Source organism: Haliotis rufescens, unplaced genomic scaffold, assembly GCF_023055435.1.
Source record: "Haliotis rufescens isolate VD_foot unplaced genomic scaffold, xgHalRufe1.0.p SCAF_7, whole genome shotgun sequence".
NCBI classification, from domain to species: domain Eukaryota; kingdom Metazoa; phylum Mollusca; class Gastropoda; order Lepetellida; family Haliotidae; genus Haliotis; species Haliotis rufescens.
This window is the reverse complement of record NW_025964361.1, coordinates 20,571,173-20,596,867: the sequence shown is the minus strand read 5'-3', so window position 1 is coordinate 20,596,867 and position 25,695 is coordinate 20,571,173. Positions and strand designations below refer to the sequence as shown.

The 25,695-nt window shown below is 36.8% G+C and overlaps 1 protein-coding gene across 2 annotated transcripts in view; it reads right to left on the bottom strand.

Moving 5' to 3' along the window:
- The window catches only part of LOC124139821 (AF4/FMR2 family member 4-like), a 151,352-nt gene extending 126,069 nt beyond the window's left edge, over nucleotides 1-25,283 (bottom strand). For both annotated transcript variants that reach the window (XM_046507173.2, XM_046507174.2), the window contains exons 1-2: nucleotides 24,950-25,283; nucleotides 240-348 (exon numbers count right to left, since the gene is read on the bottom strand). In XM_046507173.2, the coding sequence (XP_046363129.2) occupies nucleotides 240-348; nucleotides 24,950-24,966 (126 nt within the window). In that variant the 5' untranslated portion in view covers nucleotides 24,967-25,283. The remainder of the gene's footprint in view (nucleotides 1-239; nucleotides 349-24,949) is intronic.
- Nucleotides 25,284-25,695: the final 412 nt, after the last annotated feature.

Genomic DNA, 25,695 nt, shown 5'->3' with positions numbered 1-25,695 from the left:
GTCAATGTTGCAAATCTTGCAAAAATTAACGGTTAATAGTCTACTCAGTATTGAACATTTTGACGTTAGGCTCCGAAGAGAGTTCATCAGTTGAACATCATATCTCTAACTTAACCATTTATGTGTCTAATTATGTCTTGATAACATTCTTTCACAGGCAAGGTAATTGACAGTCTAACACTGAAACAAGTATAACCATAAACATGGAAACATATCTATTTAATAAACATTCTACTAACCTTGCAAGGTTTGTCAAAGAGTGGCATGGTGGGGCTGTCAGAGGCGGAAGTATTGGCTTTGGTGGCTCTCTCTTTCTGCGCCAACTCACGGAGACGCTCCTTGTCATGTCTGGAAGCATAAATACACATAATGTTACTCTGCAACTATATCTTGGCCCAAGACATGGTAATACACACTTTAGCAGCTAAACTATGATAAAATTACACAAAATAGCATCCAATAACTGTCTGAACTGCAAACAAGTCATAAGAGTGAATACTGTTCTTCAGACAACTTTTCCTCAATGCCAGTGTTTATGGCTGGTGCTTTCATTACTCTGTGACAACAAAGGGTATATCAGCAAATACAGAGGAGTTTAAATACCTCTCTCAACACTTAGGCCTCATATGGAGGCTATAAATATAGTGATAAATTCAACAAAATATAATCTGTTTTTTTTCAAGGATAATAGAAAATGGCTCTTCAAGTGGTTTTCTTGTGTGGAAATATCTCATTGCTACTAAAAACATAGTATCTTTTCCAAACGACTACAGTCACTACTCCAATGTTCAGGCACCATGAACATGATGAATATGAGTTCTTGAAAGTTGACAAGGACGTTAATCTTAAAAACTAGCTAATACCCATTGGTTCTCCAAATATCATGCAGGGGTAATCATCTGTTTTCGAACTACGTGTATTACATAACAAAATTGCTTAAAACATTATTTTTGTGGCAACAGCCTCCAAATGTCTATTTTTGAAGCAGATCTAACTAAAAATGAACAAATAATCCATAGCCATATTGGCTGTCTGAAGAAGGTCATGAATCCATGTAACTCCGATGTGTTACTGCAGTAGCAACATGAACATGTTGATCTCACAACATTCCATCGTTTTGTTGGCCACCATATCAGCATTTTGTTTTTGAGGACAGCAACACAATCCTGTGCAAGATCAGGCTGCGTCTTGTATCCACCTCCCCACAACAGCATGTAACTATTTGCACTGCAAACAGCTGACGAAGACTGAAGGAAAGGCAGCAATGAGGCAGCTTAGCGGACTGAGAATATGTTGCACTAGTGTACCTGCCTCTTGGAATTCCCCACATTTCTAGAACAATACGCATGCCAACATGTTGAAACACCCACCTCCTTCTGTATCTCATACCCTAACCTCAATTCTAGGAAAGATAAGGTTACAAAATAAAGTACCTTGATGAATATTGCTTTAGGACATGACAACAGTCAACAGCCATCTAATTTTGCAACCTTAGCAAACACATTAGACAACACAGTTCACCATGACATAGTCTGATGGTAAGTAAACATGTTTAATAATAACTAGAAATATTCACCTCATCTGATAACAAAAGACAGTGGGCTACAACCAATAAAGTAATAATATCAACTTTCCTCAATATCAGTGTATGCAATGAATGCGCATATTCAGTTTTTGGTAATATATGCCAAAATGCCCACAGAATTAATTTATTTGTTCTGTGTATTTAGGCATACGTCAACAATTCGAATCTCATTCGATGTGTCTCAAGACGGACTTGAGCAAAAAAAGTACTTCTTGTCTGATGCTTCAAAACATTGCACATGCTTTCTTGAACGTGGACGCAGAAAAGGCAATTTGGAAAGATGAAACCATGTCCACATGCATCCAAACCATGACATGACCAACTCCAGACACATCATTGACAAACAGGTAGCATCAGTTGCAAACCCCAACCAGGCTGACATAACGTAACAACACCCCATAAGGACTGCTTCATTCGCCATCAACACTTTAATGATTGCTTCAGGCCAGCAGCAAGAATAGCTGCTATTTTCATTGGAAACCCATCTTCCCAAGTCACCGGTGTTAACTGACAACAAAAGACCAGTTTCCATCATTGTCTAACTAGGCTGGAATTTTGTGGCTCGATGGTAGTGCCACCAGTGGCTATGATGAGTTGTGTCCCGTCTATGTCCCTCCTGACCAATCAGATTCCACCTCTCACGTCACTTGTATTTGCTAGAAACAACTTGACGGCACCCAGTCAAGACGATCTGATCGATGATCAAGATCTTTATTGTAATAAATGGTTCTACCGTATCAAAGTGCATCAAATAAATGAGCACCTTGATTAAAAACATGAAAAGATTTGGAAATATCTGTCGGTGCCCAGTTTACAGTACACGTTTTGCAAATCCTCCAGTCGAAAGAAATCTGCATGTTGAAATCCATGTCTCTTATGAGCTGATATCCAGTTCGCTGCAAGATTTTGATTGGACGATGCACATAGACTCGTTAGTACAGCCAAAATTTAAATCCAGAATTCCAGCCTACTTTGGCAAGGTCGGAAACTAGACTTGTAGAGTCAGTTAACTCCCTTGCCTCGGAAAGCTGTGGGAAACCATGAAAGATACATCCATACCTTGAAAGTGATTTGGTGTTTGAGGGAGAACTGCGTGCAGTCAACCTTATCATGGTAGCTTCATGACACTCCTGTGAGGAAAGTTCAGTTTTGTTTTGAGTATGGCTGCAGACAAATCCAATTCTTTCACAGAAATCTGTTTCGTACTGAGTCCCACTTCTACGTATCCTTTATCAATGAAATGGCCCACAGTTTCCCCGGTCAAAACTTGAAAGAACATACGTGGAATGAGCTTGAACATCCGTCCTTGTCCGAGCATGCCTTTGTGCAACTGATAGTCACATCAGTTACTGACCTCTTGATCTTGGGAGTGGTGCCCTAAACCCCCATCTTGCTGCTGGAACTGTCATCCACTAGTATCTCCCGTGCACTCAAGTGTCACACACTTATCTTTGTCATGCAAGAAAATAATTACTTTCAAAATCGTTTTCTTGTCATTCATTTTGAGTTACAGTTGTTTATGCATTTTCATTGTGTCAGTATAGTATTTTTCAATATGACTGCTGTGGCAAACATATTGAAAATCGGATTCAAACCTCTCTGCAAATTTAAGTGATATTATTGGTGGAAACATCAGTCAAGTGATTTCTGAAGAGAAAATGTTTACAGTGCAAAAAGAAATGCATTTTGAGAATGTTGAGGCGAACCCCAATACATATACCCACTACACATGTACCATATTTGAATTAAGAACTTTCACTTTGTGTAAATCCTTATATTAACAGATACATAAATCATAACAAAACCCATTAAACATCAAACTTTAATTATTTATAGCATACTATATCAACGCGGAGAGTCGTGATGTCATCCGTCCATTTGGAGTGACATCCCTTGGTTCTACAAACGGCAGAAAATGGCTGCTACCGTAATGTCATTCGCTTGAAATACAAGTTGCACCTAGTAAAGTTAGCGGTGGAATTGGAAAGAAATCCAGACCCGGCTCATGCTGAAAATGGATACACAGTAAAGTTCTGTGAACTTTTGGTGTGTGTTTGAGTCATACTACGGCTGCTGATGACGGGGATTACCGCTTGAGGCGGCGCGGTTGGACTTACTGAGGCACGATAGTGTGGAGCTTGGTGATTTCTTTTGGTAGGTCAAGCATTTTGTGTTATAGTTTCGAATGGACGCTTCATTTCGGTGACACGACATATACATGATCGGTCTGACTTCAAAGCCTGTATCATTCATAGCCTAAATTGATGTCGCTCTCAGTTTTCCCTAATTATTTTTAATGTTATTTTTAGACATTGAGGATTTCCCCTAAAGTAGTTCTTATGTCTCCGCGCGATTGACAACGTTATCATCGGGAAATGAACGACAATCAGCTTGGTAGCGTTCACCTAGGCGAGGTCACCCACTACAGTCAATATTCGAGTATGAACCTTTATAGAGTGACGGCCAAACTGTATGAACAGTGTAGCTATTTTATACCTTGGAGGATGTACTCATTTAGTACCTGTGACTTAATGTTTACACTGAAAGTTACCTGTATGGTGGGATGCTATAGCTTTTCAAAGGGACAGGTGAGATGAGCTTATGGAAGCTCAAATTGCTGCTGTACAACAACATCTTTTATAGTTTGGTAAGAACAAATGGATTAAATAATAACATCATTAGATGCATGGTCTGTGAAGAATTCAATGAACCTGTGGCCATTAAACGTGCCTGTCATCATTTATCAGTTGACTTACCATTGAAAGGTGATTAAAAAGATGTGAAAAATAGATACTTAGGTAAATTCACTGTCTATGCATGGGGTATGTTTTGTTCACTAGGATGGGTCATAGAGAGGATATTCATACACAAAGCATACAGTCAACTCTGACTGCTAAAATAGGGAGTGCAAGATTAAACAACACTTCTGTATTTATTCATGCTGGAGAATTCCCAGGGAAATGTGGAAATAGCCATCAGTGTTTATGTTATTTCAAGACTAGTCTGGTCTCATGAAAAACATTTGAATGACACATTTCAACATCAAAATGAGTCTTTCAGATGTTTTATGAACATCAGTTTCGCAGTCATGTGACCGCCTTTCAAGGTATATTATTGCATAAACTTCATATAAAATTATTACATTTTTAACAAAAATGGCAGAGTAATGGCCACAAATAGATTTTTCAATATGGCTGCCGCATTGGATTCGAACCTCTTGAACAAATTGGGGTGTCTTCACTGGTGGGAACCAGAATTCTACATCTTAATTCTCAAGGTATCACTGTCGCTTAACTTTCTAGTGCTAAATTTAATTCTTTTTTGATAACCATGGACCATGTCTTTCACAAAATTAACTGTAAGGAAACAATTCCCAAGGGTATATTCATAGGTAATCAGATATGAAACTACTGACAGGAATAATGATATCTGGTATCATGTACATCATAAATAGCACTGAAGAAGCAGATCAAGTTATTTTGTTCTTATTCTAACAATCATATGCATTCAAACATAAATATACAAAATTTTAGTCATTTGTCTTCATCTTTAAAATCTTAAAACTCCTTAAACATGCCAACCTTCAGCATTTCTAATCTCTAGTACACTAATTTTTGTGGTTTGCAGCACTGATCATGGAAATAAATCAAAATTGTGGGCATGTTACTAATACAAAAGTGTGGTCTCCTATACTTTAAGTTGATATTACTACTGTGTAGGAAATCAGAGTCCCGGTGTACCTAAACTTTGTTTCATTCATGTTCTGGGGTTGCTGGATACTCAGTCAGTGTGATTGCTTGACTGATTTCAGGACATCACTACAATTTTCTTGCATCATGAATAATTAAAATTAATTACTGACAACACTAGTCATTGCAAAAAATTCAGTAAAATGTGTCAACATAGTAAGGATATATAAAAGAAAATTAAGAAATGTTGTGTACAACTTAAATGAAACAAGGATGATAAAGAAAACTTCAATTTGCCTTCAGCAAAAGTTATCATTGACCTTGGACATCATTACCTAACATGACATGAAGTCACTGTGCACATTACACTAAATATGTTTGGCTAAAGCATTTCCTTATTCTAACACTACATACACAAAAACAATAGTCAGCGTTGACGTAAACAGCAAAACATGCATTTCTCCTCTCAAGACATAGTGGTGGCTAACAAGTCATCCAAGAGCATTCATTACCTCTAAAACAGGAGCATCAGGCTTCACTGTTCTCAATTTGAAAGTTATTCTTAGATCCACCCACACAAATTATTATTTCACTGCTTGTAACTGAACTTGCCTTGTGATCAGGTTACGATCTTGAATAAGCCTGTGTTGCAGTGCACTTCCTCCACACTCAATTCAGTATCTAAGCACAAGAGGTGTGCACACAGCATTCAACTGGCTCCATTTCATTGGTGTTGGATATATTTGTACTTCTTGTGGCATCTTGCACCATCATGATTCATCAGACAGCAAACAGCAGCAAAAGCATTGAATCTGGCTCGGTGAAGGAATAGATCACGCTGGGACTAAATGATGACAATATTTATTTGAAGCACTTATGTAAGCTATTATATACTGGAAAATTTATAACTCATAAACCAGGTGCGTGTCATATCAACTTTCATAAGAAGATTTCTGAAGATTGTCAAAATTTATATAACATCATTATCATCCTTTTGTCCTTGAGGTAAATGATACCACAGTTGAGATGGCAAACAAAAGCCTTGATAAGAAAATTCAACTGAAGTCAATGCAGTGAACAAAAGGATAAATGAATACTGTCTGTACAGACATGACAGATATTCTTTAGGATTTTAAAACAAAATGTTTTCCAAAACCTCAAAGAAAACCTGCACTTATTTCATGACTGAATGCAAACTGTCATCTGGGCAGAAAAAGCAAACCAATTACGGAGTGTGTGATTTCATCACTTTCACTTGGACACTTAAATACTTTTTAGGAATGTTATGAATTTTTCCCTCATGAATTGACTTAATGTATTTAGGGTAACTGATTATTCGTAACAAAAATGCAAACAATTTTTTCGTGTTACTTGAACTTCATAAGTACTGATTTCTAAAAGCACTATATACCCTTAACTTTCACAATTTCTATCCATTTTCGGACCTATATCCTTCTTAATTTAGGGGTATGGGGGTACCTAATAGTTTCCAACAAAATACCTCAACTTGTTTAGACCAATAACAGATCTACAACGTCCCAGCATGCATGAGATCTTAAATGTCCAGGGCATGAAGTTCAACAACCCAAGCCGTTATGGCCATTGCCAAAAGGAAACTGTCCTCTTAGTCTTTTGCAACAAAACTTGGTGGATGTCAGGTTCATATGCATCGTCCAGAAGAGCAGAAAAAACAACAAACGAGAGATTCCATTCCAAAAGTGTGAGGGATCTTAACATCCTCCAAGAAAGATCCCATGATAGGGATAAGGATAGGACGATCACCAATTGATAACCCATCATGTTATGTTGGGGCAGGACTTGACAGAACTTGACATCCTGATGGAGATAAAGAAGGAAGTCACGGGTATAGTGACAGGTCCAAACTTTGTCATGTGCACCACTGGCAGGACTTGTAGTCATAGATGGCAGATGAATATGGTCTCCATGATGCACCAACTGATTCTGCAGTCAATTTAGAACAGCCAAAATCCTGCATCTTTAATGTAATCGGTTCCAAGCATGAAGCTGTCGGCTGCCGTATGTAATGTTTGATCTGGTTGGAGGAGAACTCGACTACAGTGGGGGTTTGTTGTTGAGACATGTGGCGAAGAAGTCCAGATGGGGTGTACGACATCTTGAGGTAACGTTCTTCCGGTGGGCAAACGATTCCTCTGTTTTAGCTACAATATCCTGTACCAACTTTAGTTTCATCTTGGTTGGGTGAACTAAGAAGCTGTAATGACACAATTCTTAGATTATGACGTATCTAAATCTTGTCTTGATCTGCTGATATATCCATTAGGACGCACCAGCTGGATGTGAGCAAAACTGATAATCAGCTCTGTATCCTAAACGTAAGTACAAGGAACTCGTAACAACGACCCCTCCCTGAGAATCACAGATATTTCCTAGATGAATTGGAACTTATAGCTACGCATCCTGGAGATCTAGGCTGAATATCCAATTCACAGGCCTGAGTGATGTGCAAAGTTTGCACACCAATTCCATCTGGACTGGTCACAACAGGAATTCCTTGTTGACAATTTTTAGATCTATTATGTGCATATCTGACGTGCTCTTGGGTATTTGAAAAACTTGAGAATAGAAGCCGTGCCTGTCATCCGTATCCTTCAGTTCCATATGACACACTTGTCCACTAATGTCTATATGGCCAAGGAAGTTGCTGTTAAGTTGGGACCCTCCAGACAAAAGTATCAACCCTCTGGTCTGACTAAAAGATTTATGTCGTCGAATGAAGTGCAGTTTGTAAGGACTAAGATTTCCTGGACCACTCTAAAAATCCACTGATCAGACATGATGTGTTTCCAATTGCCTGCAAACAACACTAAACATCCCCCCCCCCCCACTGGATCCAATGTTGGGATTATGTTGAATTTTGGTTTGTGACAATCTGTGTCCATAAACATAGCCATGTCGAAGGGATTTGGTCTAAGCAATGGGGTTGTCCAATACTCAATATTGGTGATCCCCTCTACCGACCAGTTTACCACCTTCATATGGCCCGGTCCCACAGTAATGGCCCCCACCCATCGATTGCAATCTGGTTGTTGGAGTTGATGAGTTGTGAAGTCTTGTTTCTACAAAGAGTGGTCTTATTTGCCTGGTAGGATCTGAGCTACCTCTACCTCCTGCACATCTGGTTTGAGGTCCAGCATCAAATAATATGGTTCCTTGATTAGATCAGGAAATGAGTGTCCAGGTTTGAAATCAAGTATTGGATGCTTCTCTTTCAACACTATGACCGATGAATTATCAGAATCATATCCCTCTCTCTGATCTAGATCTAATCCGTAATGAGGCGAACCATCCACCATCAGTTGGTTCATGTTGGCACATGCTGATCTGTAACCATAGATCCGGGATAGTGATGTGGATGATTGACAGGCATTGCATGACATATGGTGGCAAATCTCTAACCTGGCTGTATCTCCCCATGAACTGACAATGGATCCAAATTAACAAAGGCATAACATAAGCCATGGTAACTGTTGAACTTGCTATCCCATGGAAGTAAGACTAAACAGTTCCATGTAATGTAGGGTATGACACACATGGCACGCACAGCCGACCCGAGTGGCAGGTATACCATCATCTAGAGGTCCCATGGTCAGTGTTCGTAGTTCAACTTCACCATGTGGCCTGAATGTTTGGTGGCCTGGCTCTCAACTGTCCTGGTCTGACTGTGTCTTGCTGAGGGCGATCGAAAACACCTGGCCATGATACTATCCTCCCCTGCAGTATCCCAGCCACCTGGGAAGTTATCTCAGACTGCCAGGTGCATGCTGCTGCCAATGTATGCAATGATTTCAGCCGAGAAGTGTCCAGTCTTTTATCAACCATAACCTGTATACTTTCTTGCTGCTACTTTAATAACTCTCGGAAAACACTCGAAGAGAGTTTAGGCTTTTCTTCTGCCTGGTGTAAAGTATCAGGAGTGCCCAAACTTTACACAAGCTGGTCTCAGAGCCAACACCATCTTGTTACCACAATGTGTAGCCAAATGCTACCTTAGGTAAATAAAATCCTTTTCAAATACAATTATACACAATAATTTTGTGTTAGAAGACTGACAAGAAAGCAGAGGAAATAGATCTTCTTAAACTGGATCATTAGAATAAATAAAGTGTGAATTGACAATGTTTTTGCTGAGACAACTCCCAAACTTTGTAAGCTGTTGTCATAGCGCACACACACAAGCAAAAAGTCAGTTATTAAGTCCAGCATGGGAAGGGAGATACTATTTGTGTCACAACTGATTATAGACAGTTGACAGTGAAGAGAACTTCTGTTGAAAATCTGAAAAAATATAGTTTTATATTGTGATAACAGCAAAAATACAGGATTTATGGCAATGATGTAATGGAGGTTCTGTATTCATAGGAATTACCAGCTTTACACATGTGGTGATATAAGCCCGGGTCTTAGGCATGACTTAGGCAACACTTTTTAACCACCAGGCTACACCACCATCCCTATATTAGAAGGTAGTACCAGTTGATCAGTGGATAGAGGTCATGCATGGTTTGAATATGTGTGATGATGTCATTGTCAAGTGAATGATGTCACATGACCTATATGTCAAGGAACAATGTATTGAAACAGATAATGAATACAACCTTCATACAACAAAACAAGATAAATGAAAACTCAAACTTATGCCTTGCTAGACTATTTAGCAAGAGCAATTTGCCATGTTGGTTGGTTTGTTGTTGTTTAAGCCCCACTTAGCAATAACAATTTGCCATGAGTGTCATCTTATTTAGAAGCACTTTCATCATTCATGTCATTCATTATTACCATCAGCATTTATAAGAACTGAAATAAGCAACTGTCCAACTAAAATTTCTTTTAAGATTAAAGGATATAAAACCAAAGATGAAAAACTAATATCACACTCAACAAAATTGTCCAAAAAACACATACAACTGACACTAATGTCTAAAATGGCTGATCCGCAAAAAGGTCAGCCTAGTTCGTTAAGTGACAATGATGAAAGGTCAACAATGTCAAGGTACATGAAAGACAATTGATCTTACAGTGTGAAAGTGACACTAACTTCATCATGCCTGTGTCTGGCGTCTAGACACTTACCACCAGAACTTCCCTATGATTGAGTTAGGAAATCCCATCATATAGATATTTACATTCAGAGTGATACTGGCTGGTGTTTGCCAACAGGATATATGGGCTGCAGTAAGAACTACCATTCTATACACACAAACAATGTTTTAACATATTGTTACATGTCTTATATCAAAGAAGCACACCCATTCTCACTAGACTGGGAACAATAATAGCTCCTGCAAGACTAATGTTCACATGGAAGCTTTGGTAACTATAACAACACAAAATGTCTATTAGAGACTTTAAGTTTACTGATAGCTTACAATTACCCCAAACAGTTTGCAATTTTCCATGCCTCAATTCCATTCCTGAGTTAAAAGCAATATATTTATCATCATCAATATATTTATCATCATCAAGTACTTCCACATCCACATTTAACCTTGTCCATCTGCGTCATGATACAGCATTGTATCTCTGTATATGTGCCAAGTTTACCATGGTTACACCCAAATATTGCATATGACTGAAGGTCCCTGCAAAAAGATAAATGTCTAATACAGAGGTAGATAGCACTCCACTGTTCAGGTCATGTTGACATGGGACATCATTGTTTGTTTGTGGGTGCTTTTTCCAGGCCTGTCAAACTACATGCAGCTGGTTACTGTGTTGAACCTCTACAAATGCAAACATGCCCATGATATCCGCAACAGTACAAACAACGCCAATCAAATACCACAGACATCACCACACTTTTTTTATCAATGAATATGAATGATTCACAAAACGTAAACATTGTGATCAAATAGGAAGAGGCATTCACTTTTTAAAAAATCAAAACAATGTTCCTCAGAAAACATGCACACCAAAAACTGAATCCTTAGCCTGATATTCTGCATTACCCTGTGAAAAATGTATGATTTGTCTGTTTGTTTGCCTAACGAATATTTTAGCTCTCAATAGAGTAAGATTAACTTGTGTGTTCAATTTCTCTAAAAAGGTTTCACTAAATTATGTCCACTAAAACATCTTAATAATCATTGCAAAACCAAAGCAGGAATATTACAGTTTGGTTTATTAATGTATGTGTACATTGAAACCACGCCAAATGGTATGCCTGGCAGTGTTCTGAACTGTGTTTAAACTCGACATTCTATTTCCACCATGACATTATTCATAAATGAAATATTTATCCAGACAACATTTGACAAACTTAACTTGATATTTAACCTGCTGTCATTGAAACATTTGTCATTTACAGACACTTCAAGCATCATCACTAAATAATTTCCACTTATGATGCTTATTGTTTATTCTCACATACTGTGTCCCGGAGAAGCAAAAACATACATGTTTACTTATAAACATCCACTGACAACTTACATCAAGCGAAGTTTCCTTTCATTACACTGCTTTGAGATCTATGGGTCATGACGAGTCTTGAGACTGTTTTCTTATGATGGTAAACATACAGATTCAGATTTTTTATTGCAGTAAAGTAAACACTTGAGTGGATATCATATGCTATGATATATAATAAGAACCATCATCATAATGGACTTAAATGCCTAATAGAAAAACAAGTGAACATTTTAAGAATTGTTATTTCAGCTATGTCATCTATTATTAGGTTTTGCAATATTGCATAACATTTAATCCTCGATTATCCAGGGTATCATATTCTAACATGACGTCATTCTCACACTCTTTCTCTCAAATTAGCTTCACACAATGTCTCTTGCTCGTTAGCTTGAAATGAACAACCTTATGAGTTCAGCCATTATCTACATTAAAATTGTTTAAATTTATTCAGTCAGGAGACAAAGTATTTTTTTCTTGAAAAGCTATTTTCATGAGACTTAAAACATAGCAAAGACCTTATGATACACATGCTACAATGCTTTCCAGTTATACTTGAAACATCATGCAAACAAGGCAACTCAAGTACTGGTGATGTGGCCACTCATTTCAATCATGAAAGAAGAGCGTAACTTGATTAAATGGCTTTATTTAGGGTCATGTCATTTCCACTGTTAGCCCCACTCAGAACAGAGCTAAGGAGGCAAAAGGGTCAAGGGTATTTATCACAATAAAATATACATTTAATACACTGGATAATCAAGGTGGATCTAAGATTTTTTATTCATAAATAATTACTAAACTAGCACAAGCAAACTCATGAACCTCTACAAACTTCACCATGTTCACATTACTGGGTAAAATGTACCTACATCAAACATGTCACAGGGCATTAGATAATGGGAATCATTTGAGCCTGCATGATATATGCCAGGTTGGCATTACCCATTGTCAGAACAATTGAAACAGATGGTTCTGTTCCCAGTGAAATCATATGGATTAACAAATTTATGGGTTACTGAATCATTGGGAATCACAGGTACATTGAAGCAGTAACGTTCTTTCAACTACAAAAAGGGCAGACTAACAAGATTTCACAGTATATTTGGATTTACATTTCTCTTCTTTAAGTTAATGCATTTATTCAAATCTGGACACTTTCAAATATGCATGACAAAAGTCTCTCCTCACTTCAGATTAATTTCTTACTTAAGTTTCAAACAATTGAACAGACAAAGCAAATGTATCATCACCAAACAAGCATGACATCCAAGAAGGGATCAGTTTGTAAAACAAAACACAAACAAGACAGTTAATTACCAACTGTTTATGTTGGCTCAGTGACGCAACAAGGGATTACTAGCACAGGATAGGATGTTGGCTGTGAGTGTGTTCTGTAGTTGACGGGAATCTACCAGGCCAGAGAGCAGCAAATGTGATCGGGACCTCTGTCATGTAGAGACTACACCTTGTCACCAAACACCAGCTAGCTGTCTCCAATACTTCCCCTACCAACTCACAAACTTTGCATCAGAGGAAAAGAAATGAATAGACTGCATGTTGTTTGTTGTGTGTTTTCATCACAGAGTAGAATAAAACTTCTTTTTTCACTTGGTTTACATATCCGCCAACATTAAATTTTGTTGAAATGAGAATTTTTTGTTCACTATTTGGTACGTTGTTTTATGCCGCTGATAGCATATTGCACGAAAACACAATTCCTAAACAAGGACCCATTGAGAGTTGACACACCGGGTATATTAAACATGCAAGTCAAAATAAAGTTGTTTGTTGTTCCAGAAATTAATATGATGCATAGATGCACAACAGTATTCCCACTTGATTCGTAAGGGTTGAATTGCTTAAAGCAAAAGTTGTGTTGCAGGTTCTCCTCCCACATGAAACCATTTATATTTTGTTATACCAGCCTACCTGTGGTGGAACAAAAACTATTTAAAAAAAGTTGAATTGCTTTCTCCCAACCTATCGACAAGAGGTATTTTCCTGCAAAAAATGTGTAAAGTACATAAAAAATACAGTGTGGCCTTATTCTGAAATTCTGATTTGCTCATGTGGATGTGTTTGAATATTATCTCCCACTGTCCTGCAGTGTTCCACTGATTATATTTGACTGATATGAATGAACCAATAAACAGCAAACATCTTAATGTAATGTGGAAATGCTTAGGGTTTCAATCATCTAACGGTCGTCTGGCCTGGTACAAGCACTTGACATTTGGTGGTGTCACTGTGTGACAGATTGAAATAAATTTGATAAAGTAAATGAAGAACAAAAATAATGTGCTGATAAAAACCCACATACATTCACAATTTGATTTGTTTAAAACATGTTCTGCATTATATTTCTCACTTTCACCAATCATATCAATGCAAGAAATGTCAACAAAATCATATTTGTCATGATTGACAGGACCTTAATTTGTCAAGTTAGTAAATAAGCTGTACCTGTATAGAGTTCTTAACTACATGCCCTGGTTATGATGTCTATAAACAATGTATACTGTGTGCTGTAACTACAGTTAAGAGATCCATAACATAGTCCCATGCAGGTAGGAAGCACATCAGATAAGATCACCAACATCACATACATAAGCATGGGCTGGATGTGAGGAGAAATTGAGTGTGTGTAGAAGCCAGTATGTTAGGACCAGGAACTTGCCTTCATGTTTACAAATGTGTTTGTCACAAAGTACACACTACCTAAATACCACCCAGGTGATATCACAACAAAGGTGAAGGCCACTTGCTCAACTCTCAAAGCAGAGTACAATTCAGAGGATCTATTCAGACACTCATAATGCACACCAAAACAACCTTTGTCTGAAATTCCTTCTTATTAATCAAAGTTTGTTTTTTTTTCTTCCTAAGTTTAATCTGAAGCCTATTTCTTTATCTCCAATCAGTTAATTATCTGCTCTGATTATTTCAGGTATGAGTTATTAAAGCTGAATACAGAAACAGCAAAATGCTGCAAAACACCTTGCTAAATGTATCTTAATAATGATCAAAAGTTGTATCACACACTGTATCTGATATCTCCCTACAATGTTATAGTTAGAAAGAACAACACATTGGGCATGGCCAATGTAAGATCAGTGTTGGCTGAATAGCATAATTCATATGAAAGAACGAACGATGATAGACTTCGCTTGATGGTAGTATGCCCATGGCAAACACTAATGTCATCACATATAACGAAAAGTTTTGTTATAATTCACATTGCATTAAATTTACATACAGCATCCCTAAAAGATAAAAGATAAGGATTTCAAGATCAACTGATGATGTAAATCAACGATCACAAACTTAGAGAGGTTGATTCCACTAATAGCGAGGTAAGGTGAGGTAAGGTAAAGTGAGGTGAGGTAAGGTAAAGTGAGGTGAGGTTTAACGTCACATTCAAGATTGTAGCAACCAGTCCTTCCGACACGCTCAGCTTCCACTCTCCAGGCGAATGCTCTACCACTAGACTGCAGAGGCAGTCCTAATAGTTAGGAGAGCATGCACAAAACAAAGATGTACTTAACAAAACCTGGCAAGAAAGTGGTATGTTATGGCCAATTGGGTTACTGCAAGACTTAAGACTTCATGTTAAGCCAAACACCTGATGGATTTAGAAAAAATACATAAGTTCACAATGAAAATATATAACAAGGCAAATATGCCAGTTTAAAGTGGGAGGAAAGCCCAAAGTAATGAGGGTCCTGGACGCTTAACACTGTAGTGAAACTGATGATCAAACCTATAAAAATGACACATCATGGACCAATTTGGGAGAGAAACTCGTATTTGAACCCACGAACATTGGATGCTTATACATCAGAGGGATGCCATCCACTACTGAACCACCACCTTACACAGATGTATATACTTATTGTTTCTCTATATTCTAACTACTAGTCCTTACAAGAATACTTAGTAAAACTTCACTGAAAACTTACAGCCCAATTTGAACAGACAAACACATCTAGCCAAAAAAAAGGCTTCGTGAGTTCAAGGCTGTCAAAACAGGAAGTGAATAATATATATTTATTTTCCAATCATGTATGCTGAATGCTAAGAATGGGAAGTGCATGTCAGCAAGACAATGAAATAAGGTTACTGTTCCTCACAAACACTGTTACATGTGGCATTGAATTTCAACACTTTGCTTTACTTTCCTGACAACTGACATACCATTACCAGTTCTTGTTGAACTACATGCTTGTTTTAGTGCGTCCCTTTACACCTGTATGAACACCTCACTACGTTTTAATATGTCACTAGTTTCGCAGCAAATGTGTTTGCACTCAACAAATATGTTCCATATGGGATTATTACCGAACAGAAAGGGTTCTTATGTGTTCTCAGACATAACATGCTTGAACATCTAGCATGATCCTCAACATTCTAAATGCAAATTAAATGGCTCCTCTGATTGAAATCAAGTTCAGACAAATAATTGTTTATTCAAAGAGGTTCTTCTCCGAAGTACATTCTCAAGTACATTCCTCAACTGGTAAAAAGAACTAGCCTGTTAACAGAAAATAACACTAACTTTTCAAACAACTCTTGAAAAACACTTCCAAATTTTCAGAAACAAAGTGGGATTACTTGAGGAGACATTGGGTGAGAGATTTTAAACACATAATAAACATACATTCAGCTTGGAAAATGTAGAAATGCCTGGTGCAAGTAAACCAGTGGATGAAAGGGAGAGGCCCAGAAAGCACATACCCATATCATAATGATAGGAACACCATGAGTATTGACACAATCATTCAGTTACCACTCATATATTTCAACACAATGCATGAGGTATTGCATTTTCAAAAACATATTTACTCTTTCTACGAAATACACACCATGTGACAACCATTTGCTTTCGAAGAACTTGTTTTGAGGTCTCCAATGAAAACAGAAACATTGGCTCCCAACAGAAACATACAAACATTCCCAAGCTATGTGTACAGTTCTTATGCTTGATTTCTATAAAAGAAATGCTGACGTGTGTATTGTGTCAATTAAAGGCTGCCTATTCATAAGGATAAATATAATCTGAGTTGATTGGAAACAGATAAAACAACCATGATTAATAGATGAAAAACTACAAGTATGCTTCCATGCTTAGCTAATGCAGAGTTGACACATTGCCATGAGTTAATGTTGTAATATAGTTTGTTTAAATTGTGAAAATATTTTAACTTTTCATCACTTGAAAGACTAATGATACAAAAATAATATGAACCGAATGCATTTTAACTTATGATACAGACACCAGAGCTCTAGATAAACTGCATATTTGCACAAAACATCCATTAAATAAACAAATGCCAAGTCAAATCAAATCCTAGCATATCCAACATACAATAAAAGCTATACATACGCTATTGAAATGAAATAATATTTTTGTATAACTGTTAGATAATACAAATGTGTATCAGCTGAAATTCATTTACAAACAGTTACATTCGGTAAAACGTGTGACAAACTCAAATACTGATAGATTCCATGTGAAAAGAACATCTGCCTAGTCAGTATCTTAAACAGTCGCTGAATGGTGTTTTTAAAAGTAGCGTCTAATGATCAACCACCTTTTTGGCAATGCTAAGTTTTAACAAAGATATGGCTTCGCGAAGAAGACGTCGCAAGGAGACAGACACTCCAAAGAAAACTTAAAGAATGATTTACAGAGATTGTTACGAAACAGGTTTTCAAATGTTAAGAAACAGGTGGGTAAAAAAACCTGAATACTCACTACAAAGTGTGGATACCCAATCAAAATCAAACCCATTGGTAAAATACCAAAAACACGAAAAGCTTATCTAGATTCTCTGAAGCTAACCTGTGTGTTTTCTTTAATCATTAAAACATGTGAACATGTTGAACAGTACTTCAATTTAAGGGTGTTAATTCAAAATGCGTAGAAAAAAGTAATGCCTCTCGACTACACAGTAAAGTCAGCTAAAAACGAACTAGCTGACTTGATCAAGATTACTGAATACCTTACCATTAACTCTTTGATGTTTACTTTGATATGGAGACTAATCCCTTCAAGGTCTTATACAATGTGTATTGTCTCACTTTCTCATATTTCCAGGGGTAAACACCATCAGTCATATCAAACTACATGTAGTCCGCTAATTTCACTTTCAGTGTCTATATTTTGTCTACCGAGTAAACACAAACATACTTCCGCCAAACACATCCACCTTTTTACAGATGAAATAATTTCATTAATAGTAATTGTAGATGTTATTACTTGTGTTACCTGAGAAAAAATAAGAAAGAGAAAGAAACATTTCTTTCTCTTACCATTACTTTCTAGACAAAACCAAAACATTGTCTAATAAGACAATAGTGAAATCATGAAGGTAGTGTTTCGGTCACAAGTATTAGCAATGTTTCAGTCATATAACTGGTGACATCAATGGTTTGCTTCACAACTGACATTACACTGGGGAAGCCAACCGAAGGATTTGAACAGAGTGACTGACCTGCTTCATAGTATTGCCATCTGGAACTTTATTGCAATGTATAACAACTAGGGGTGACTATTGGTCTGGAAATCACTATTGCGATAACTATTGATATTGAAAGAAACTATTGCGATAACTATTGATATTGAAAGAAACTATTGCGATAAATATCGATAGTTTTCAGTAAACAGATATACTGTATATATAAAGTTTGAGATATGACTGATTTGTTTTTTCTTTACCCTAATAATTTAAGAAAAAGAAACTTCCACATTACCATGTGTAAATTACTACCACTCATGATCAAAAGAAAAACAAATTTGAAAAGCATTGCATGTATTTTATTGATATGGTAAATGCAATCGAAACTATCGATATTCCTAACTGAAATCGATACTAATGATCGGAAACTGATTTAATAATCGATTTATTGACTTTAAGTGCTAACCAATAGCAATATATCGATAGTTTGATTTATCGTGACACCCCTAATAACAACATGATGACGAGTCTGGTCAAGGGACATAACTCTAATTCTGCACATTTGAAGAAAAACTTTTGCCTATTTTAGATTCAAATATACAAAACCTGAAGAAAAAGAGATCTTAGACTCTTACTGCAAACATGGGAATGGTGCTGACAAATCTGGAAACAATACCAGGCTGGGATTCAAACCCACGATCACTGGTGCAGCACTGAATTGCAGCATCTAAGACTACCGGGTCTACTGATTTCACAACATTCATCCAGGACTTTGTGATTTTGTTTTGAACATATACTGTATTCCCTTTCTGTACCTTGTTGGAGAACTTATACTGCTTTTAACAGGTGAATCAAAATAACATTACATCCCAACTACTTCACACATCCACACCAAATCTTAGTACTAGGAGCTGAAATTTCGACTTACCAAACAATAGTGTATATCCATCAATAGTACCCAATACATGTGTTTCCTATGATCAACATGTACATTCACTCTAGTAGGCAAGGTAAAAATTAGTAAAATATATGTCATGTACATAGGCCTATGCCAAATACGACTGTGAAACTGAACATGTAGGCCGATGGGACCATATATTTCAATGAATTTGAAACACAATCTGACATAATCCCTTAAACAACCAATAGTCAATGAATGCCACTGCAATAGAACAATCAGATCTATCTGAGATACTATTCACACATCATTGTTCCCCTACATTCTGTTATGATCACAGAAGATCAAAGAATTTCAGATGTTTCTCAGCAAAATGATTCATGACTAATGCTGATTCTCATCAGTGTAAACAATAATTCAAGTTGTCAGCAGACAGTCACACCACAGAGAATCATCACACATGCAAGCCCAACTCCAATATTCAGAATAATTGACATGGGCAAAATCTAAATGCAACATACATTTGTATTTCAAATGAATATTATTAACATTTTGACGAAAACATGTTCTTCAACAATTTCATATCTATCATATTTAAAATTATTTCTCATTGTAAACTTTAACATGTGTAAACTAAAAGAATGATAGTTCAGCCCATATTCACGAATACAAAGGTGTTGACAGTTCACTGTCAACCCTGTCGGCTACTGCAGATAAACAATATATGACACCTTGCACTCCCAACATGAGACTAATGACACTGCAATAACAGCATTTGTGTACATACATTATTCAATACATGGAATATACAATCTACTACTGTCCATCATTCATGACTGTTTTATCAGATATGTTATCTGCATGATGATCTATAACCTCCAGGCTGTCACAAGTTAGGAGGCCTATATTTGTATTCCAAACTGTGCATAGTTATCACTGAAATTAAGTCATGCATATTTCACAACTTCGCTCACTATAATTGTCCTACACACGCTAAAAAATTAGTAGCAGAAGTAACATGATCCACAAAATGTATCTCAATAACACAGTACCTTATGAGTGGTCAAAGGTCACCAGTATTTAGTAAACATTGACACCATATGAACAGTAGTACCTGTATCAAATTCAATGATGGTGAATAATATTAGGGCATCAGTTCACTTGGTGAACATAACTTCAAGCAATATTTCTGCATATAATTTAAATGTCTTCATATTGCTCTTCTTTGATCAAAGGGAAGTAAGAATAGTGAATGGGATCCATTTATGAATATATAGTCAACATGGCTGATGGAATTTCGACCAAAAAATCATGAATAAGGTTGAAACTGAAATACCCACATGCTCTTGCACTATACAGGGCGGTGGAGTAGCCTAGAGGTCAAAGGGTTTGCTCATTACGCTGAAGACCCGGGTTCCATTCCCCACATGGGCACAATGTATGAAGCCGATTTCTGGTGTCCCTGCCGCAATATTGCTGAAAGATTGCTAAAGGCAGCACTCACTCTTGCATTATACTGTCACAAGATAGGTGTACAACCTGGAACATTGCGAAAACCTGTCACCTCGGATTGTCTACTTTGGGGTTGTCGAGATGTTGATTTAGTGCAGTTTAACATATGTGAACTGACAGTGACAAGGAAGGTAGAGAAGGTATGAAATACTTCTGTGATAACAGACCCTTGCACATTGTATACAAAATGACAAGGTGCCAACTCCACACAATGCTCAGGGCCACTAACAAACATAGCTTAAGGATGCCTAGTCATGTTTTCAGAGCATCTGAGAATCATACAATTCTAAATTCAAATAAGAAACAGACATCAACATGATCAATATTATAGAAAGAGTAACATGGTCTAAAAACTATCCAGTAACCACTGTCTACCTGGTTCCTTAAGTCACAATATCAATGCTAACATGCTATTTCAATATTTCATAATAAATTGTTATCATGAACGTGATTGACAAACATGAAACAAACATGAAACAGTCACCAACCACAGCACCACTGAAATCCTTCCCAACATGAAAGTATGTGTGTTCTATGGACTCCTACCAAGTAACATGTACACTAAGAGTAAGACATTAATAACCAAACAAATCAATTACTGGAATTGACTGTGATAATGCAACCTGTAACCTGATGCAGACAACATCAGCAAGTGCAGGCACATCCAGTCGAAGTGCTTTCTCAATCAATAACAATTCTTCCATCATTCTGCTCAGAGTGTCCTAGATAGCTGCTACCCTGCTGCAAGTAGCTCTCACAACAGTAATGAGTCAAGTACTGATGACTGTACACACTGTCTTACATCATGCTTAGTAATTGCATAACTGAACTACCACAAGACACACCACGTGATACATTCTGCACTTCATGTTCCTACAAGAGAAGTTAATCACAGACAACTTGGAAAACCCGCCGCTTGTCACACACTTCGTATTTTGCTATTAGAGAATATCAGTACAATAAATTTTAAGTACAAGTACAATATTGTACATGTTGTACCAAATCAAACTTCAATATTGCTCTTCATCCCGTTTAATAATCCTTTGCATGTTTAAACATTAATAAAAGAGACTTGTATAGAATATGAAATATTTTGATACTGGATCTCAGAATGAGTGAGTATGGTATTACGCAGCTTTTAGCCATATTCCAGCAATATCATGGTGGGGGAAACCAGAAATGGGCTTCACACATTGTACCCATGTTGGGAATCAAACCCCAGTCTTCAGCATGACGTGCGAACGCTTTAACCACTAGGCTATCTGACCACCCCGATCTCAGAATGAAGTTTTCTAGGGTACATCTAGAATATGCATGTACATATGTACATGAATGTATTTACTTGACATTGTTTTTTTAACACTACTTTTCACACTCTCATTCTATACATACATAATTTGCAGAGTTTGACATGTATATAAAAGGGTCAGTAATGGGCTAAATTACCTTTTGAATATGGCTTCTATTAGAACCATGATGGAAATCTAATCAGATTTCTGAGAGTATTCGAGACACCATAGCCTGCATCATCGACTCACAAATGTAAAATTTGGGTGGATGTGCATGTACACTGCACCACTACTTAAGTCTACATGAACCAAAGGTTTAAGTGAACTTCTATTTCTCAAGCAATTAAAATTATGAAATGAAATAGTTGACCTGACTGTTACTAGTGTTAGTGTTGGGGTGGATTTTTAAATGTGACCAGTGCCTGGGTATTAATTGGTATGTATCAACTATTAATAATATCGAAAGTCAAGGTGCAGACAAGGTGATTTAACAGTTTACTTGCTCAAGGAAAGAAAATATTTATAAAACAAGAGTCATTGATAAAAACTCAAAACAAAGCATACTGTATGTGGAATATGTTTCCATTTTAACATTCCATAGAACTTCTCTACCATGTCTACCACTTGCTGCTATGTCATTGAGCATGCAGGACATTCTGAAGAAAACTTTCCAACGATATCTGGTAAATGTCACTAAATGAAAAAAAATACAGTGTAAGGTAAACTACGTCTGCCAGTCAGTCCAAGTTAGTATGTTTGTTTCACACTGCATTCAGTAACATTCCAGCCATATGACGGCGGTCTGTAAATAATCGAGTTTGGACCAGACAATTCAGTGAATGACATCATGAGCATTGATCCACGCAATTTGGATACGATGACATGCATGAACCAAGTCAGCGAGTCTGACCACCTGATCATGTTAGTCGTCTCTTACAACAAGCATAGTAGCCCCTTACGACAATTATGGGTTGGTGAAGACCTATTCGAACCCAGATAACCAAAGCAAGATATTTCACATCCAGGGATCCAGTGCATTACGCACTGCAGTAGAGCTCATGCATACATGATGCCTGCATTAGGTCAGTAAGAAAAGATCTATAAAGTATTAAAGACATACATGTTAAGAAGCAGGCTGAACCTACATTGAGTTATTATGCAGTGTTGTTGATTGGGTTATGGTGAATTAATTTGTATACTTTACACAAATATGTAGCTTATCTAGAGCTCAGTGGGTACCAATGAAAACCTCTATCAACAAAGCTGCACCAATATCACGTATCCATGGCCACCATTGACCTTCCTGTACAAGCTAGAAATGATATAACAGGTACACAAGGAATAAAAGTATAAGGTAACAGCTGCTTAATTAGTATATGTTCATTCATTAAGTGTAGGGCAATTTTCACTGTATTCTCATATTAACAATGTCCTAAAATAAAACGTTAACATGTTATTACCTTGTCATCTACAAAAAAAGTGTCCTCCACAATGCTGTTTCCATGAAATTATGTTCTACTACCTTGAAACAATTGGTAAGCCAAGCATCAAATAAGGTTTTTTTCCCACTAAAAGGTTACGGTACATTCAAATATGTTAGATTCATTGTCTTTTCATGATGAATGAAACTTTGGGAGTCTTGATTATATGCAAAAGCAGCAAGTTTGAAATATCACTAAAATAACCAAGCCAATTCAAATAAAGTATTTTTACTGTATGAGCATATCAATAATGTCCTCTTCAGAATGGTTTTACAATTTTAAATGATCAACATCATATATCGGCGCATTAGTTACCTCTGTCCCACAAGCTGTCACTATTACAATACATAAACATGACAATAAACGAGTAACACCAGGGTTTTGTTTCTATACTGAAGAATATTACTGTTTTGTCGTCTACTGACAATAGCAGTTACTTAATTTTGAGAAAGGTGAATTGGGAATAAGTACTTGAACAGGTGCTTCTTAATCAAGTTGATTCAAGAAGCACCTGTTCAAGTACTTATTCAATCGAGTAATACTTCACAGTTCCAACCCATCAAATCCAAAACATGAATTGTCACATGAAACATAAAAGGACTGAAACTTTACCTGTCATCTTTAGGAGCATCAAGGCAAACACTTTGTACAAAAGCCTTGTCATATGTCTAGCTTTGCATGCTGTTAAACAATTGAACTGTTAATTTAATCCATTCAATTTCATTTTCAAGGAGTAATAAACCCCCAAAATAAATATTAATAATAAAAGACTGTATATTGGATGCAAATAGAACCCTAGAATTCATTGACATTGTAATACAAAACATTTAGATAAACATGACAATTTTAAGGAGCAAAAAGTAAGTTTAATTAGCAGTGCCAACGTATATATTCATAAAATTGGGTCAGGTTAGTTTGCTCCAATTTGTGTCAGTGTCCCGCACCAGTACCTCAGCCCAGACCAATGCACACAACACTTGTCTTCATAACGCATATGTAAATCACGGAGAGCTTGGATACTTAAAGAGCACACTTCATTTAAATTACTGATATGTACCACAACAATTCAAGGGAAGTTGATGCATGAATTCAGTATGTCAGCCGAGTGACAACATTCCGAGACAATATGGCGGCCATTTTCTACAGACAGCTGAGAAAAGGATTCAATGCGTGTAATTTTTTTCGACATCTGAAGTTTGACTTTAGTGGGTGAAAGATATGATATTAGGTGTTGTATCGGTCCATTTTCATCTTTCATTTCTATGCCTGCAAAGTTGTCTGATTCCTGAGCCTGGATTGAGACCACTGGTGGGATTGAAAATGCGATTTACATTCAAAATTGTCCCATCCCATAACTATGCATAGATGTATATATATAATAAAGGTGAATATTCCACATTTCTTTAAAATATCTGTTTATATAAAAAACAAAACAAGAAAGGACTATATGATCTGAGTTGTAACGAAATTGTAAACAAACAAATAGTAGCCGAGTTTGTCCCCGAAGTCGTAATGCTGATTTTCAGTGCATGCGCAACAAAAAGGTTTTGTGATACAAATAAATTCACTGTATTTATGATTATATCTCACCTTTGATGACCAGACATTTCGGACTTGTTTGTTTTAAAAACAAGTTGTCAACAATTGAGCCAGAATGAAATACTGTCGATCACAACAGTTCCACAAATTCGTGAAACAGGGAACGCAGCTTTCAGACGACGATGATGGCCTACATGTTGAGACCTTGAGAAATAACCGTTCACTATCCAGTGGAACCAAACTTTAAAACAGTTAGTTAAAATAACAAATAAAGTTTGATGGCATATCCATCAGAATTGTCAGGAGAGTCGCACAACAGTGAAATTCCTAGAACATAAAACGTGATGATAACAGCCTTGAATCGCCATTACAGTTGAGAATCCAAGTAAGGTTTCGCGAATGACAGCTACTGATAACTGACGACTGCTAATACTGCTCTATTTTCTAGCGGTCTCAGTTGTTTCGTGTCTGATATGCTTTAATGGATCTACTTGAACGATTTGAGACAAAACACGTTTCATGTGATTCACTGAATATTGCATATCTCGCCCTAAATAATACAGACAAATCTATAAAAAATATCAACTACCAATCTGTTTTCATCATTCCTTTGTTAACTTGAAATGAAATATATTTCGTAAATACATTTTTCAAGTTCATACATCCCAAATTCACATTATAACACACGCTAATTATAAAAATGTATAAATACTCACCTGAAACAAAGGATATAATGATGAGTAAACAAATAAGTTTTACTGAATTAAAATAATACGTGTCCAGATAAGATTCCAAAT